The following is a 14,288-nucleotide window of genomic DNA, read 5'->3' as shown; positions in this document are numbered from 1 at the left end:
CAAAAAAAAAAAAAAAAAAAAAAAAAAAAAAAGGAAATCCCCACATTCATTATTGATAACCTTCCCCCTTTCCTCAGCCGCGAAATCGACCCCTCAAAAAAGGAAAAGAGATCCTCCTCTTTCCGCCGGCGATGATGATTGCTTGCCTGGATCGGTTTGTAACGGACACCGATTCCCGCCGCCCGCACGACGGCTCTTCCTTGTGCAAAGCTTTAGAGCTTCAACTACAAGGCGGCATCACTACTGACTCCCGGGACATCGGTTTAGCCGGTAAGGATTTCGGTGGGCTACATTCCATTACGCCCTTGGCCTTAGTGAAACCCACCGGTGCCGATGACGTGGCGAAGGTGGTGAAATCAGCCGTACAGTCGTCTAATCTAACGGTAGCAGCTCGAGGAAACGGGCACTCGATCAACGGCCAAGCGATGGCAGATCGAGGCTTGGTTGTTGACATGACGGCGATGGAGAATCATTTCCATGTCGTCTTGAATAATGGGCTGTCGTACGTCGACGTGTCGGGAGGGGCAATATGGGAAGACGTATTGAAACGCTGCGTTTCAGATTACGGATTAGCTCCTAGGTCATGGACGGATTATCTTAGCTTAACAGTCGGTGGGACTTTGTCAAACGCCGGCGTGAGTGGACAGGCGTTCCGGTACGGCCCACAAATATCCAACGTCGCGGAATTGGAAGTGGTGACCGGAACCGGCGACACTCTAATTTGCTCCGAAATGGAAAATTCTGAATTGTTCTTCAGCGTTCTGGGTGGGTTGGGCCAGTTCGGTATCATCACAAAAGCTCGCGTCTTGCTTCAGCCAGCTCCGGATATGGTAATTTCCAACCAGAAATTTAACGGCTTTTCGGTTAATAACTGAATGAGCGACACATTTACGTTAAGTAATTAATTTGGGTTTAATTTAATTAAATTGTGATTAGGTGAGATGGATTAGATTGGTTTATGCTGAGTTCGAAAGCTTTACACGTGATGCGGAATCGTTGGTACGGCGGCCGGAAGGAGACTCGTTTGATTACGTGGAAGGATTTGTTTTTTCCAACAACGACGACCCATTAACCGGTAGATCAACAGTGCCGTTAGACTCCGACGCGGCTTTCGACAAAGCTCATTTACCGGAAACCGCCGGTTCGGTTCTCTACTGCTTAGAAGTAGCGGTTCACTATCGGAACAACGACCAAGGCGCAATCGTCGACACGGTAAACAAAATAATAATAATGATATTTTTATAATTACGTAATGATGAGAGATATTGGGGGATTTGTGACCGTCGGATTTGGGAGGATCTGTGGGGACGGGTATGTAATGTTTGTAGAGACACGCACACGTATAATTGTCGTAAAAAAAATGACTGGGTTTTTGACCTTAGTGAAGAAGGAGTGGGGAGTGGGAGTGGGTCCCAGGTGGTCGGATTTAGTAATTTAATTGAATTAAAAAAAAAAAAATGCAGCGGCGGAGAGTGAAAAGGTCAAAACCGGTTATAGGGGGGCTGAGTCATTAATTTTAAAATTTTATTCTTTTTGGTCATTATTATCCAAACCATAAACCGACGACCTTTCCTTTATTGTTTTAAAATTATAAATATTATGAGGCTGTTATTTAATTTTAGAAAATAAATAAAAAAAGAAAAGAAAACTGACAATACGATATAATGTATCTTCCATTGGATTTTCTGACAGTGGTCTCCTCCTATAAATGTCCAGAGTATCTATTATTCCTAATTACGAGGATGCCATTCCTTCTTTTATTTCCAATTTATTGTTTTTTTTAATTACTGGGGTAGATTGGTAAATTAACTAGAAGATGTCGGGGGTAGAATCGTAAAATGGAGAGGGGAAGGGGAGCGTTTGGTAAAAAAACACTGATTATTTGAGATTTTGCTGGTCCCCATAGGTTTACAGAAATGGCCAAAAAGCCATCCTTTTCTGGAATCTGTAAGTCATCATGAGTGGGCATGTCGTTTTGCTTTGGGGGAAATTGACGAGAATGCCCCTGGTGTTAATTTTAGTGTTTTTTGGGGGGCTGTTTTGGCAGGAGGTTCACAGGTTGCTGACCGGGCTTGGGTATATAAAGCCACTGAGATTCCAGGTGGACGTCAGCTACATACAATTTCTGTCACGTGTGAAGCGTGCGGAAGAGGAAGCTATCGCCAATGGCGTTTGGGATACACCTCATCCTTGGCTTAACCTCTTCGTGTCCAAATCTGACATCTCTGATTTTGATCGTGTGGTTTTTAAGTCCCTCCTTCAAAATGGGGTCGGTGGGCCCATGCTCGTTTACCCTCTACTGCGTAGCAGGTAATACTTTTCTTTTTTAATTATTATTAAAATGCTATTTAAGCTAAAAATGCTTACTGCCACGTAATAGTTGGCCAAATGTCCAGGTGGGTGCTAAACGACGACGTTTTTCACGAACTGTATCTGCGTGGACACGTGTTGTCCACATGGGCCTGGGGTGGATGGGGATGGGGATGGGGATGGGGATGGGAAATGGGCCCAAAACGATGACGTTTAGGCTTAAACCTTAAGTCACCTGAGCCCTTCAATCTGATTTGCTGACCAAATTTCTGAACCATTTAGATTGGGTGGTTAGGATTTGAAATAGGTCAAACAGCTCTATACACACGTGGCACCTCACTCCTCACACGTGTGATGCACAAATATATTTAAATACTCCGATTAACGTTGTTTGTTTGTTATTTATTTATTTTTTAAAAAATAAAAAATAAAGAAAAGACACTTCAGCGTTTTGGGGAAGATAAGATAATAAGACATTAATAATTTAATACGAATAATAATGGAAGTATGTTTAAAGAATAGTGTACTTGCGGGACAAAGATATTGTGTCCGTCCCACGTTTTGGAATGTTAAAAAAATTTGAATATTGACCGATTTGTCGAAGGAGGGGCAAATTGGTCAATGTGAATATTACTTTTCTAGGAAAATGGGATTTTCTTTTCCTTTTTTTCCTTTTTCTAAGAGATGTAACTTTCACAACCGCTAATAAATGAGAAACAAAAGTGATGGAACTTTCAAGTCGATATATTTGCTATCTATTATAACGATAAAGTTTTTTATTTGCCAACCTGGATATATATATTCATTAACACCATAGACCTAATCGAATTCCCCTAAATACCCTTCCCCTCGGTCCACTTGATTTCATCTCAATCTAAACCCTTTACTTGGGTAATAATTGCAGGTGGGACTCTCGGATGTCGGTTGTGTTACCCGAAGGCGAGATATTCTATTTAGTAGCATTGTTGCGCTTCACTCCCCCGAACCCAAAACCTACAATGGTTGACAAATTGGTGGAGCAGAACAGGGAAATTATTCGTCGATGCAAAGAGAATGATATCGACTTCAAACTCTATTTGCCACACTATCATTCGAGAGATGAGTGGAAGCTTCACTTTGGAAACCAATGGAGTAGATTTGTGGAGAGAAAAGCATTATTTGATCCAATGGCCATCCTTGCTCCAGGTCAAAAGATCTTCACGAGAATTCAACAACGCTCGCATTAAGATGATTCTTTTGACCTCAAAATAACAATTATTAATTTTTTTTCTTCTTCTTTTAACAAAAATCTTGATATTGTTGGCTTCAAAAGCAAACTCAGCCCACAATTTGTGATGGTGGAGAATCAAGTCCAAACCTTACATGTTGCTATCACTGGTAAAGAAAAAAACATCTTTTGAGGTCAAAAAAAGAAACCCAAAATTTAATCATTTGGGTTTTCCGAAAGCAATAAATGATTGAAACCTTTTTGTTTTTTTAACTCAAATATGGAAAGTCATTCGACCGGGATAATATCGTCTTTTTCATAATCGAGACTATACGATTGATATTTAATTTATTATCTATAATATAAATTAATTAAAAACTAAGCCAAATCGAATAAGATCGAGCCAGATCGAGCAAGATCGAAAGTAAACGAGTTTTAGGGTTTTTGACATGGTTAAGAGGGGAATTAGTTGGAGTTTTGAATATGAAAAGAAGAGAAAGTGGGGAATGGGGCCAAAACGTTGGGTGTAGGGAGCAATTATAAGATTATGATTTCTTGTAAGGTGTACCCAACCAATAAGAGCTTCATGCAATTGCAAAAGCAAAAAAAAAAAATCCCTTTTTCGATTATTGAGTCATGCACGAACGTGATTTAAACCATTTTTAGCTTCGAGTAAATTAAAATTCTTTATTATTGTCGTCGTTATTTTATAAAAAGAGGAAAATGAAGAAATCTAAAAAGGCAGAGTTAGTATAAGATTCTATCAAACTTTCCATGAAAAGCAGCCATTTCAGACTTTGGTGTCTCGAAAGTTGAAACATTTCTTTTCAAAAATTGTGGTAATCTTTGTATTATTGAAGGATCTATCTCAATCGTTATTGACGGAAAACATTTTTTCGAGTTTCGAGTTTCGAATTTCAAGATTGATCTTATGACTATCTTTGCACAACGATTAGTACTTACAATCCATTTTTGCTCATATACCGTGAGATCCTACATTGGTTGGAGAGAAAAAAAACCACTTGTTATATAAGCATGTGGAAACCTCTGCCCAATAAAAAAGAACGAAACATTTCTTATAAGGTGTAAAAACTTCTCCTTAACAAACACGTCTGAAAATCGTGAGGTTGACGACGATACGTAACACGTCTAAGCTATTTTCCAAGGTGGCTTATTAATATACAGCCTTTCATTTTGGCCCATTTTTGTTTGGAAGTGGGCTGAAAATATGTGGTCCATATATATTTTGGGCCTCGATCTTTATAGCTGGGCTTATGCTCGAAAAATTCTAAGGCCCACGTTTTTACCCTTCAAGTTGGGCCGGGCCGGAACTTGTAAAGTAGCTAAACTGAAAGTTTTTACGTATATATTAAAAATATTTTATATCATTAAATATATAAGAAAATAAATTTTAAATTTCGTATTATTTTTAAGTACTATTAATAAAAACAGTTTTTGTGTTTATATAAAAATAGAAAATATAAATTAATGTATTTATCATAAATTCTCGTCTACAAATTAAATTATATATTTTTAAGAAATCACGTTCATATATTTCTATAATTTAAATAAATGTAGTTTTATTTATTTATTATTATTTTACTCTATTTTTAAAAAAATAAGAATAATAATTAATATTAAGAAGCAATAAGAAAATAGAGAAAATGGGTTTAGGGTTTAAAAATGGAGTGGTCGGCCATTTGGGCTTATATGGGCTGAGAGTGAGAGTGAAAGAAGCGTGGAATTGAAAAAGATCGGCCGTGGGTCCCACGTGTCCCCTTTCTGGCCAGCCGTTGAATTGTCACACAAAAATAATTTTTTTTTATTTAAGGAAGAAGAGTGAGGGTGGCTCATTCCGTAATTATTGTGTTCCTAAGCCCCTTTTTGGTAATTCCTATTTATTTATTACTCAACACATATTTGCTAGCGGTGAGCTTGAATCGTTATAAATAGTGTCGGAGTCAGACACTGGATGGTGTGTCAGGGAGAAGGTTGAGCCCGAAAGGGGATGGACATGAGTCAGTGTGCCAACAAAGATGCTGGATTTTGAAGAGGGTGAATTGTGAGACCTCATATCAATTGGAGAGGAGAACGAAACATGAGGCGGTGTACCATCAAATATGCTAGACCCTGAAAAAGGTAGATTGGGGGATCCCACGTGGGCTCAAAAATGGAAAGTCCAAATAAGATAATATCTATTAGCGGTGAGCTTGGACTGTTACCAAAATTTTTCTTTTATGTCTCTTTTAATAATCGAAGGTCGGGTCGAGCATATACGAAAAGGAGCAATTTTGAAGCATGGGAAGGACGGATTATAGAGTGTAGCCCTAATGAATGAAAGTGTGTTTGTTAAATGGGATGCCTAAAATCAAACTCACTAACTCCTCTCCTCTCTCCATCACTCTTCTTATGGCCCCATTCTCCTCCCATGCTCGTGTTATTTGGCCACCAAACCTGTGACCTTGACGCTTATAGCCTCGACGTGCAAAACCCTTTCTTCTTTTACGAGTAGGATGTCATACACGTTAATGACAATAACCTAGTGTAAAGAGGTGATTTTGACAAGCTCTACGTTTAATAAATAAAGTAAGTGTTTGTACATAGTCTGTTTTAGCTCGTTACGTATCACCATCAGCCTCATAGTTTTAAAACGCGTCTACTAGGGAGAGGTTTACACACCCTTATAGGAAATGAATCTCACAATCCACTTGTAATAGCCCAATCTACTATTAGCAGATATTGGCTATTTTTAAAACGTGTATGTTAGAGAAAGGTTTTCACATACTTGTAATGAATACTTCGTTCCCAATTGATATGAATTTCACAATAAGTATATGAATCGAACGTCATGAATAATCAATAATATAATGGAATATTTAAATTATTAGTAGATATTTGTAGGTAAAAATATGATATGTTTACCGTGGTTAAAGAATGTAGTAAATATTTGTAGGTAAAAATTTCTATATCTCTATGGCGGGAATGGGCAGGGAGGAATTGACTTTGACTAGGGAGAGTGGGGGAAACGGCAAAGAATCCTGCCGTTCACACCAAATCTGTCCTTCAACCCCCAAACTTTTATCCATTTTCAGCGCAAATTATTGGCGCGTGTTTCTCAAATTCTGCCCCCACATTTTAAAATCCCACATCCCACGCGCAGAGTATCTTTCCGTTTTTTCTTTTTTGAAGATTTTTATAAAATTACAAATTTAACCTTTTACTTTTTCTTCGCATCGTATCTATTTTAATATTTTAATATTTAAATTAAAAAAATGGTGGATGATAGAACTTTAAAATTACTTAATAAAAATTTAAATTAGATTTTATGTTTAATAAGAGTATAAAATTTAAAATTTTAAAAATAAAAAAGCATTAAATATTTTTAAAAAAATTAAATTAATTTTAACTAACTTGGGGGAACTAAGAGAGTAATTTATTAAAACAGTGAGACGACGACGTTTTGGGAAATAGGCTTAAAACTGGGACGTGTGTTCTTAGGAAGTCTCTTATAATTGTCTGTTTTGATTAAAGCACTTCCACATCTCTCTCTGTCGCTCATTCGTTGTTGGTGTTGTTAAAAGTTGGGATTTCTGGGATTTTTACATCACCACTAGCAGCAGCACACACAACCATCTCAGGTCCGATCAGATCCATTCAAATCTTCTCCTCTCTTTGTTTTCAATTCTTGTTTCCCATTTCACTCTCCTTCTTGATTTTGATTTTGATTTCCCCCCTTTTTGTGTTTGCGAGTTTGATTCTCCGTCCAATTCGGGCCGTTGTTTTTTGTTGCTGGGTTGGGTTTCGTTTTAATCTTCCCCTTCTAGGGTTTCACTGCCTTTGGGGTTTGTTTCATTGCTTTAATTTTTGGAATTGGTTTTTTTTTTTTCCTTTTTTTTTTTTTTTGGGTTTTGAGCGGGAATCGTACTTGGAGGAGGAAATGCGTGGGATCGTCAGTTAGGGTTCGTGTTTAAGACTTCGACCTTTGTGTCCAAGTGTATGACGATTTGGTGCTGCTTATGCTTTACCGTTGGAGAAGAAGACAAGAAGGAAGAGGAACTGAAGATTGGTGAAATGAAACCCATGTGTGAGGATGTTTTTGACAACCCGGATGACTCTGATCGCATTGTCCGAAATGGGGATGATTCTCAAGGGACTGACCCGCTTGCGATTGCTGTTGATGGGCCTGACCGCCACGATGCTGATCGACTGATATTGTTTGAGGATATGGACAGAGCAATGCACGATGACGGCGATGATGGTGCTCATTGGGATGATGACGTCGGCGGCGGCGGTGGGGCTATCAATCCTCGGAATTTTTCTTTTGGAATTCTGCATCAATCTGAGGGTGGGGAGAGTAGTAGAGCCTCGGCTTTGGCTTTGTCTTCTACAGTGGAGACTTCTATTGAGGATCGCGATCGCGATGTCCACCATAAGCGCGCTAAAGTTCTCTCCAAATTCAAGTGAGTCAGCAGTAGACTGCTTGTAGATATGAATTCTGCTTAGGTTTCATGGGTTTGGCATTTTTCTTGGTTTTCATTTCCTCTTTTTCCCACTTTTAAGAAGGGAAGTTGGTTTTTTTCTTGAATGCTTCCTTTTTATGGTATTTAGGACTAGATATTGTGGTGGGTTTAGGATAGAGATTGTCAGCGTTTATTTCATTTGACGAATTCGCAGCGTTTTGGTATTTAGCTGTCAATGCATGCTGTTCTTTGTTATTATTGTGTCGGTAGTCTCTGAATGGTTTGCTGCACGTTCGTTATATCGTATGATACTTTGTTTCCCGATTAATTGAAGCGGTATATTAATGAAGCCGTATGTTTTTAAATCGACCTCGTCTGACCGCCATCTTTATTGTATTAGACTGTTGGCATCTGTGTTATTGCAATTAGAAATCTTTTCCTGATTTCAAAATTGAAAATGGGTTTCTTGCTGAATGATTCTTACCATTTTCTGGTTGCCTTCTTGCTCTGTTTAGCTTGGTAACTTAACCAGTCGAATGATTTAGAAGTTCTTTCTCAGTAGTGTATAGTGATGCAAAATATGGAAAGTTAAGGATAAAGATTTAAGGAAACTCTCCCAAGTGGTTCCTGGTTTGCATGATGAAGTATCTCAAGCTTTTTGGTTAAGTGGAGGTTTCAAATGGCTCCATTCTATATTTAACAGAAACTAGGAATTCTAAGGAGATATCATACGTTTGCAAAGATGATATCTCAAAGTCTCTATCAGTTGTGGATCTTCCAAGTGAGTCGTGACCATGGAAAAGTTTCCTTTTCATTGAATAGGAAAGCATTTATTTTTGGGGAATTCATTCTGTGGTTTTATTTTTCTGACAAAAGTTTTATAAAAATGGAAAGGAAAATTGTACTGCATTGTTTTTGAGTGTTTTTTTTTTTTTTTTTTGAAGTAACGAGTCATGTACAATGATAAGGTGTTTACGTGGACATAGGTGCTCCAAGTACATGATTTATTTCTACACAGAAATTAAAAGGTGCATCGAATTTCATTCATAATTTTTTTCTGCATTATGAGTAGTAGATCATAACTGCAATATTTTGCAAAAACTATTTTAGAAAATTGGTTTCAGGATATGCCCAAACAAGTCCTTAAATTTTCAAGCATTGTCAACCTTGGTTGTAATGATGATCACACTCCTTTGCTAACCTACTTTCAATACTGTACTTTCATTTCTAATTAAAAAATGTCTTCATTAAGGTTTATCGTCAAGGGATGAGCATATTGGTAATTCACCCTGGTGGGTTATAGGCTTAGGAATCCGGAACCTCTTATGATTTGTTTTAGTCCTCAATATGATCTTTTGTTGGAAACTCGACTTTTACATTGTGTTTGATGATGCATCGTGTGATCTGTAGTGTAGAAAAACGTAAGCTCTGAGTTAAGGAAATAGTAAATATGTGCAGTATCTCTTATTCCGTACAATTCACATTCTGTCAACCGCTTATATCTAGCAGAATAGCACCATATGCCAATCTAGTTTCCTATTAACTTAAAATTTATACTAGTTGGAAAGTGCAAAATCATAATGAATGCACTTGGCTTAATCTTGTGAGAAGTGTTATTCACCTTTGACGCTTATTTTTATATTCTTTCTTATATTCTTTTATTTTCAATGTTCCCTAGTGAGTACTCCTTTGCAACTCCATGGCTATTGGGTGCTGGAAATCTTACAAGAGATCACGATTTTAGTTCTGGATCATCTTCAATTATGTCTAGGAGTGATTTTTTTTGTCATGGTTCTTCATCAAACAGAGTTAACAACGACGGAGATTTTGAATCAAGTTTTGGCAATGATGATGAGATAAATGAGAATGGGGCCTCTAAATTAGAGGGATCTGAAGTAAGAATAGATCTTACGGATGATTTACTGCATATGGTAATGCATCTCCTGGATTTATGCTTACTTTCTTGCCCACCTTTTTTATTCTTTGAATTTCTTATTCACATGGAGTTATTTCATAATTGGTATCAGGTTTTCTCTTTCTTGGATCACATCAATCTTTGTCGAGCTGCTATAGTCTGCAGGCAGTGGCGAGCTGCTAGTGCTCATGAAGATTTCTGGAGGTGTTTGAATTTTGAAAATAGGAACATATCCATGGAACAGTGTAGGTTTTGTCTTTCAAGTAGTTCATTTGCTGATTTTTTCCTTCTATTTTCCATAGTAGTTGAGATGATCTTAAGAATTTTGGTTGCCTCGTGGAAAGAGAGGTAATATATTGTGATGCACCTCCAACATGTAGGATACAGTATGCAAGTCTGGAATGTCTTTAGTCAGTCGCCAGTCACGACGTGTTCTTATTGAAACCTAGGACTGTTACATATTTGGTTGCCTCTTGGAAAGCGTGATAACACATTATGATACAACTTGAACATGTAGATCCAGTATTCAGGTCTGGGATGCCTCTAGTCACTCGTGTTGTAATACAAACCTAGGGCTGTTACATATTTGGAGCTTGTGTTGAGTACCCAATATGATTTTTCTCCCTCTAAATCTTTTAGACTAGATTTATACAATATAAAGGAAAAAACTTTTGCTCTGCTATTGTTAGCTTTTGCAGTCTCTTTGATTTTTGAAACGAGTTCTGGACATCATTGTAAAAGTGTGATAGGTTGTGTAGTGACATATCTCTGTAGTAGTCTTGTTGCCATTGCAATTTTCAATTGTATATTGTGTTTGACCTACTTTTGCAAATCACATTTTCTAGTATATATTTATCCAGTCACATTTCTGGGTCTCTATATCAACAGATATCCAATCATATTCTCTATGTTGCTTGATTTATATCTATTTCGTTAAGTGATTATAAATTGACTGCAGTTGAGGATATGTGTGGGCGGTATCCTAATGCGACAGAGGTGAATATCTCTGGTGTACCTGCTGTTCACTTGCTTGCAATGAAAGCAGTTTTTTCTTTAAGGTAGTGATCATAGTTTTATTTTATTTTATTCTTTAATTTTCCTGATTTCAGATCTTTTTGCCGTGGCTTATTATTTTAATATTTTCTCAGAAATCTGGAGGTTTTAACTCTGGGGAGAGGACAACTGGGAGATACATTTTTCCATGCCCTGGCTGATTGCCATTTGTTGAAGAGCTTGACTGTCAACGATTCTACGCTAGTTAATGTTACACAAGAGATACCTATAAGCCACGATAGACTGCGTCATCTTCATCTTACTAAATGTCGTGTTATACGTATATCTGTCAGGTTGCTACTATCTGTGTATCTTAATACTAACTGTATTTAGTTGTTTGGATTTTTTCTATTTTTGGTCTAAAGCATGTTTTCTTGCACAGATGTCCACAACTTGAAACATTGTCTTTGAAGCGCAGCAACATGGCACATGCTGGTCTTAGTTGCCCTCTTCTTCGTGACCTGGATATAGGCTCTTGCCACAAGCTCTCAGATGCTGCGATTCGCTCAGCAGCTATTTCGTGCCCACAATTGGAATCTCTTGATATGTCTAATTGTTCATGTGTTAGTGACGAGACATTACGTGAAATTGCTATGACCTGCCCGAATCTCCAGCTTCTGAATGCATCATACTGCCCAAATATATCTTTGGAGGTGACATATCATTTAAGTGATATGTTTTAGTGAAAGTGATTATTTTTCCCTTCAGATCTCCTTTTTTCCTGATACTTCAATTGTCTTTTCTTTTGAAGTCTGTAAGATTGACAATGCTGACTGTGCTTAAGCTTCATAGCTGTGAGGGCATCACATCAGCTTCAATGACCGCAATATCTAGTTGTTCTAGGTTGAAGGTCCGAAATTACCTATTTCATCTGTGTCTATTTTCTAGCTGTCTGAGGCTGTATTTGAATGAGTTGAAACGGAATGGTGACTTATTGCAGGTTTTGGAGCTTGATAATTGCAGTCTGTTGACTTCTGTGTCACTGGATCTTCCTCGTTTACAGAATATCAGACTTGTCCATTGCCGCAAGTATGCGTATTTGTCTCCACAACTTCCATCTCTCATCATGTGATTAATATCATTTAGAACAATTTTTGTACTGGGCCATCACTTTTTTTCCTCGAGTTAAATCTGCTTTGTTTCCTTGTGTGCAGATTCTCTGATTTGAGTTTACAGAGTGTTAAATTATCATCCATTATGGTCTCTAATTGTCCTTCTCTTCACCGGATCAACATCACTTCCAATTTACTTCAAGTATGTTGTAATGGATCTTAAGGGTGTTCTTCCTTACTAATTTCACCTTATAGGGCTATAAAAGAATACTGGATTGTGTTTCTGAACTTGCAGAAATTAGTGTTGAAGAAACAAGAGAGCTTGGCCAAATTGGTTTTGCAGTGCCCTAGTCTACAAGATGTGGACCTCACAGATTGTGAATCTCTAACAAATTCTATTTGTGAAGTCTTTAGTGACGATGGTGGATGCCCGACATTGAAATCACTTGTTCTAGATAACTGCGAGGTAAGTTGCTTTGTGCTACCCGTTTGTATCATGGTATTAGTGTTTGGGACTTGATAATTTGCAAATTATTTGGTTTTGACTTTCCATTGATATCTAATGTGAACCTTTCTTTTGTTCAGAGTTTGACAGCCGTTCAATTCTGTAGCAGTTCTTTAGAAAGTCTTTCCCTTGTCGGTTGTCGGGCAGTCACTTCACTTGAACTTCAATGTCCTAATCTTGAACAAGTATCTCTAGATGGCTGTGATCATCTTGAAAGGGCATCATTTTCCCCTGTATGTGAAAACTGACGATTTCTGAAATTTTTGTTGTCACTATAAATATTCTCCTAGTGTTTACGATTGAGTTTTCATCATCTTTTTTTAAAGGTTGGTCTGCGATCACTAAACCTGGGAATTTGTCCCAAATTGAATGAATTAAGACTTGAGGCCCCTCGTATGGATTTACTTGAGTTGAAAGGCTGTGGTGGATTGTCTGAAGCAGCCATCAATTGCCCTCGTCTAACATCATTGGATGCTTCGTTTTGTTGGTTAGTTTGTTATGGGTCTTTGGACGATAGCCTATTGGATGGATATAGTTTGGTGCTTGTGTTATTAATTTCTTCTTTTGCCCTTGCAGCCTACTGAAAGATGAGTGCTTGTCTGCAACAACTGCCTCGTGTCCACAGATTGAGTCGTTAATTCTGATGTCATGTTCTTCGGTTGGTTCAATGGGACTTTACTCTCTGCAATGTCTTCCGAAGTTGGTTGTGCTTGATTTATCATATACATTTTTGACGAGCTTGCAGCCAGTTTTTGAGTCTTGTGCTCAACTGAAGGTACTCTATGATAGATATATAGCTTTCTAGGCAATTTAGTACTAAAATATTATAACGACCCTTTCTAATTGTCTCAAGAATTGATTCTTTTTTTTCTCTTTGTATTCTTAATGAAGGTATTGAAACTACAAGCATGCAAGTATTTAACTGACTCATCGCTAGAACCTCTCTACAAGGAAGGTGCTCTTCCAGCTCTTCAGGAGTTAGATTTGTCTTATGCGATACTTTGTCAGTCTGCCATAGAAGAGCTTCTTGCTTGTTGCACACAGTTAACTCATGTGAGCTTAAATGGGTGTGTGAACATGCATGATCTAAATTGGGATTGTAGCATTAGGCAGCTTTCGTCGTCCGGCACCCCCCTTCCTCTTGGTCCGGCCACCATTGATGATATTGAGAAACCAGTTGCACAGCCAAACCGTTTGTTACAGAATCTTAATTGTGTAGGTTGTCAAAATATTAGGAAGGTTCTCATTCCTCCAGCCGCACGTTGTTTTCATTTATCATCGTTGAACCTATCTCTGTCTGCAAATCTCAAGGAAGTTGACGTTTCTTGTTACAACCTATGCTTTCTTAACTTGAGGTTATGCTCTGCCCACCCGTTGGCTCTATTAACAGTTCTAGTTGATTTTTCTGTCGTTTCTGTGCTAAATAACCTGTTCTTGTGATCTAGTAATTGTTGCTCTCTGGAGGTTTTGAGACTCGACTGCCCGAGGCTGACCAGCCTCTTTCTCCTGGTATTTCTTTTTTTCCCTTCATGTAAGTTTTGGATGTTAATACTGACTAACTTCTGAATAATCTTGAATGATGTTAAACTTCTAAAGATTAGCAATGGAAGATAAAGAAAGAACTGGGATTTAAGGAGATGCATATGAATGATGTTAAACTTTCTGTGTTTTCCCAGTCCTGCAACATTGAGGAAGAAGCAGTCGAAGCTGCAATATCAAAATGTAGCATGCTCGAGACGTTAGATGTCCGCTCTTGTCTGAAGGTAGGGGGGGGGGGGGGGTTTTT

General features: G+C 37.9%; 2 protein-coding genes across 3 annotated transcripts in view; both read left to right on the top strand.

Moving 5' to 3' along the window:
* Positions 1–13: 13 nt before the first annotated feature.
* On the top strand, positions 14–3,692 carry LOC111481206 (cytokinin dehydrogenase 7-like). Of its 2 annotated transcripts, none has more exons than XM_023126580.1 (4): positions 14–830; positions 937–1,212; positions 2,048–2,310; positions 3,215–3,692. In XM_023126580.1, exons 1-4 carry the CDS (start codon positions 132–134, stop codon positions 3,534–3,536), a joined length of 1,560 nt encoding a protein of 519 aa, XP_022982348.1. In that variant the 5' UTR covers positions 14–131; the 3' UTR covers positions 3,537–3,692. The 2 variants fall into 2 exon arrangements, with proteins under 2 accessions (XP_022982348.1, XP_022982349.1); XM_023126581.1 differs by lacking the exon at positions 3,215–3,692 and adding an exon at positions 2,397–3,055.
* A 3,338-nt stretch (positions 3,693–7,030) lies between these two features.
* LOC111481194 (F-box/LRR-repeat protein 15-like) overlaps positions 7,031–14,288 on the top strand; it is an 8,098-nt gene continuing 840 nt past the window's right edge. Inside the window, exons 1-16 of the mRNA XM_023126559.1 lie at positions 7,031–7,977; positions 9,656–9,908; positions 10,005–10,137; positions 10,851–10,950; positions 11,041–11,238; positions 11,328–11,598; positions 11,697–11,795; positions 11,886–11,974; positions 12,100–12,199; positions 12,293–12,463; positions 12,583–12,735; positions 12,829–12,989; positions 13,079–13,277; positions 13,394–13,857; positions 13,948–14,011; positions 14,179–14,265. Coding sequence (XP_022982327.1) covers positions 7,514–7,977; positions 9,656–9,908; positions 10,005–10,137; positions 10,851–10,950; positions 11,041–11,238; positions 11,328–11,598; positions 11,697–11,795; positions 11,886–11,974; positions 12,100–12,199; positions 12,293–12,463; positions 12,583–12,735; positions 12,829–12,989; positions 13,079–13,277; positions 13,394–13,857; positions 13,948–14,011; positions 14,179–14,265 — 3,006 coding nt within the window. The 5' untranslated portion in view covers positions 7,031–7,513. The remainder of the gene's footprint in view (positions 7,978–9,655; positions 9,909–10,004; positions 10,138–10,850; positions 10,951–11,040; positions 11,239–11,327; positions 11,599–11,696; positions 11,796–11,885; positions 11,975–12,099; positions 12,200–12,292; positions 12,464–12,582; positions 12,736–12,828; positions 12,990–13,078; positions 13,278–13,393; positions 13,858–13,947; positions 14,012–14,178; positions 14,266–14,288) is intronic.

This window comes from Cucurbita maxima, unplaced genomic scaffold, assembly GCF_002738345.1.
Source record: "Cucurbita maxima cultivar Rimu unplaced genomic scaffold, Cmax_1.0 Cma_Scf00006, whole genome shotgun sequence".
NCBI classification, from domain to species: Eukaryota; Viridiplantae; Streptophyta; class Magnoliopsida; order Cucurbitales; family Cucurbitaceae; genus Cucurbita; species Cucurbita maxima.
This window is presented reverse-complemented; position numbering and strand designations above follow the sequence as displayed.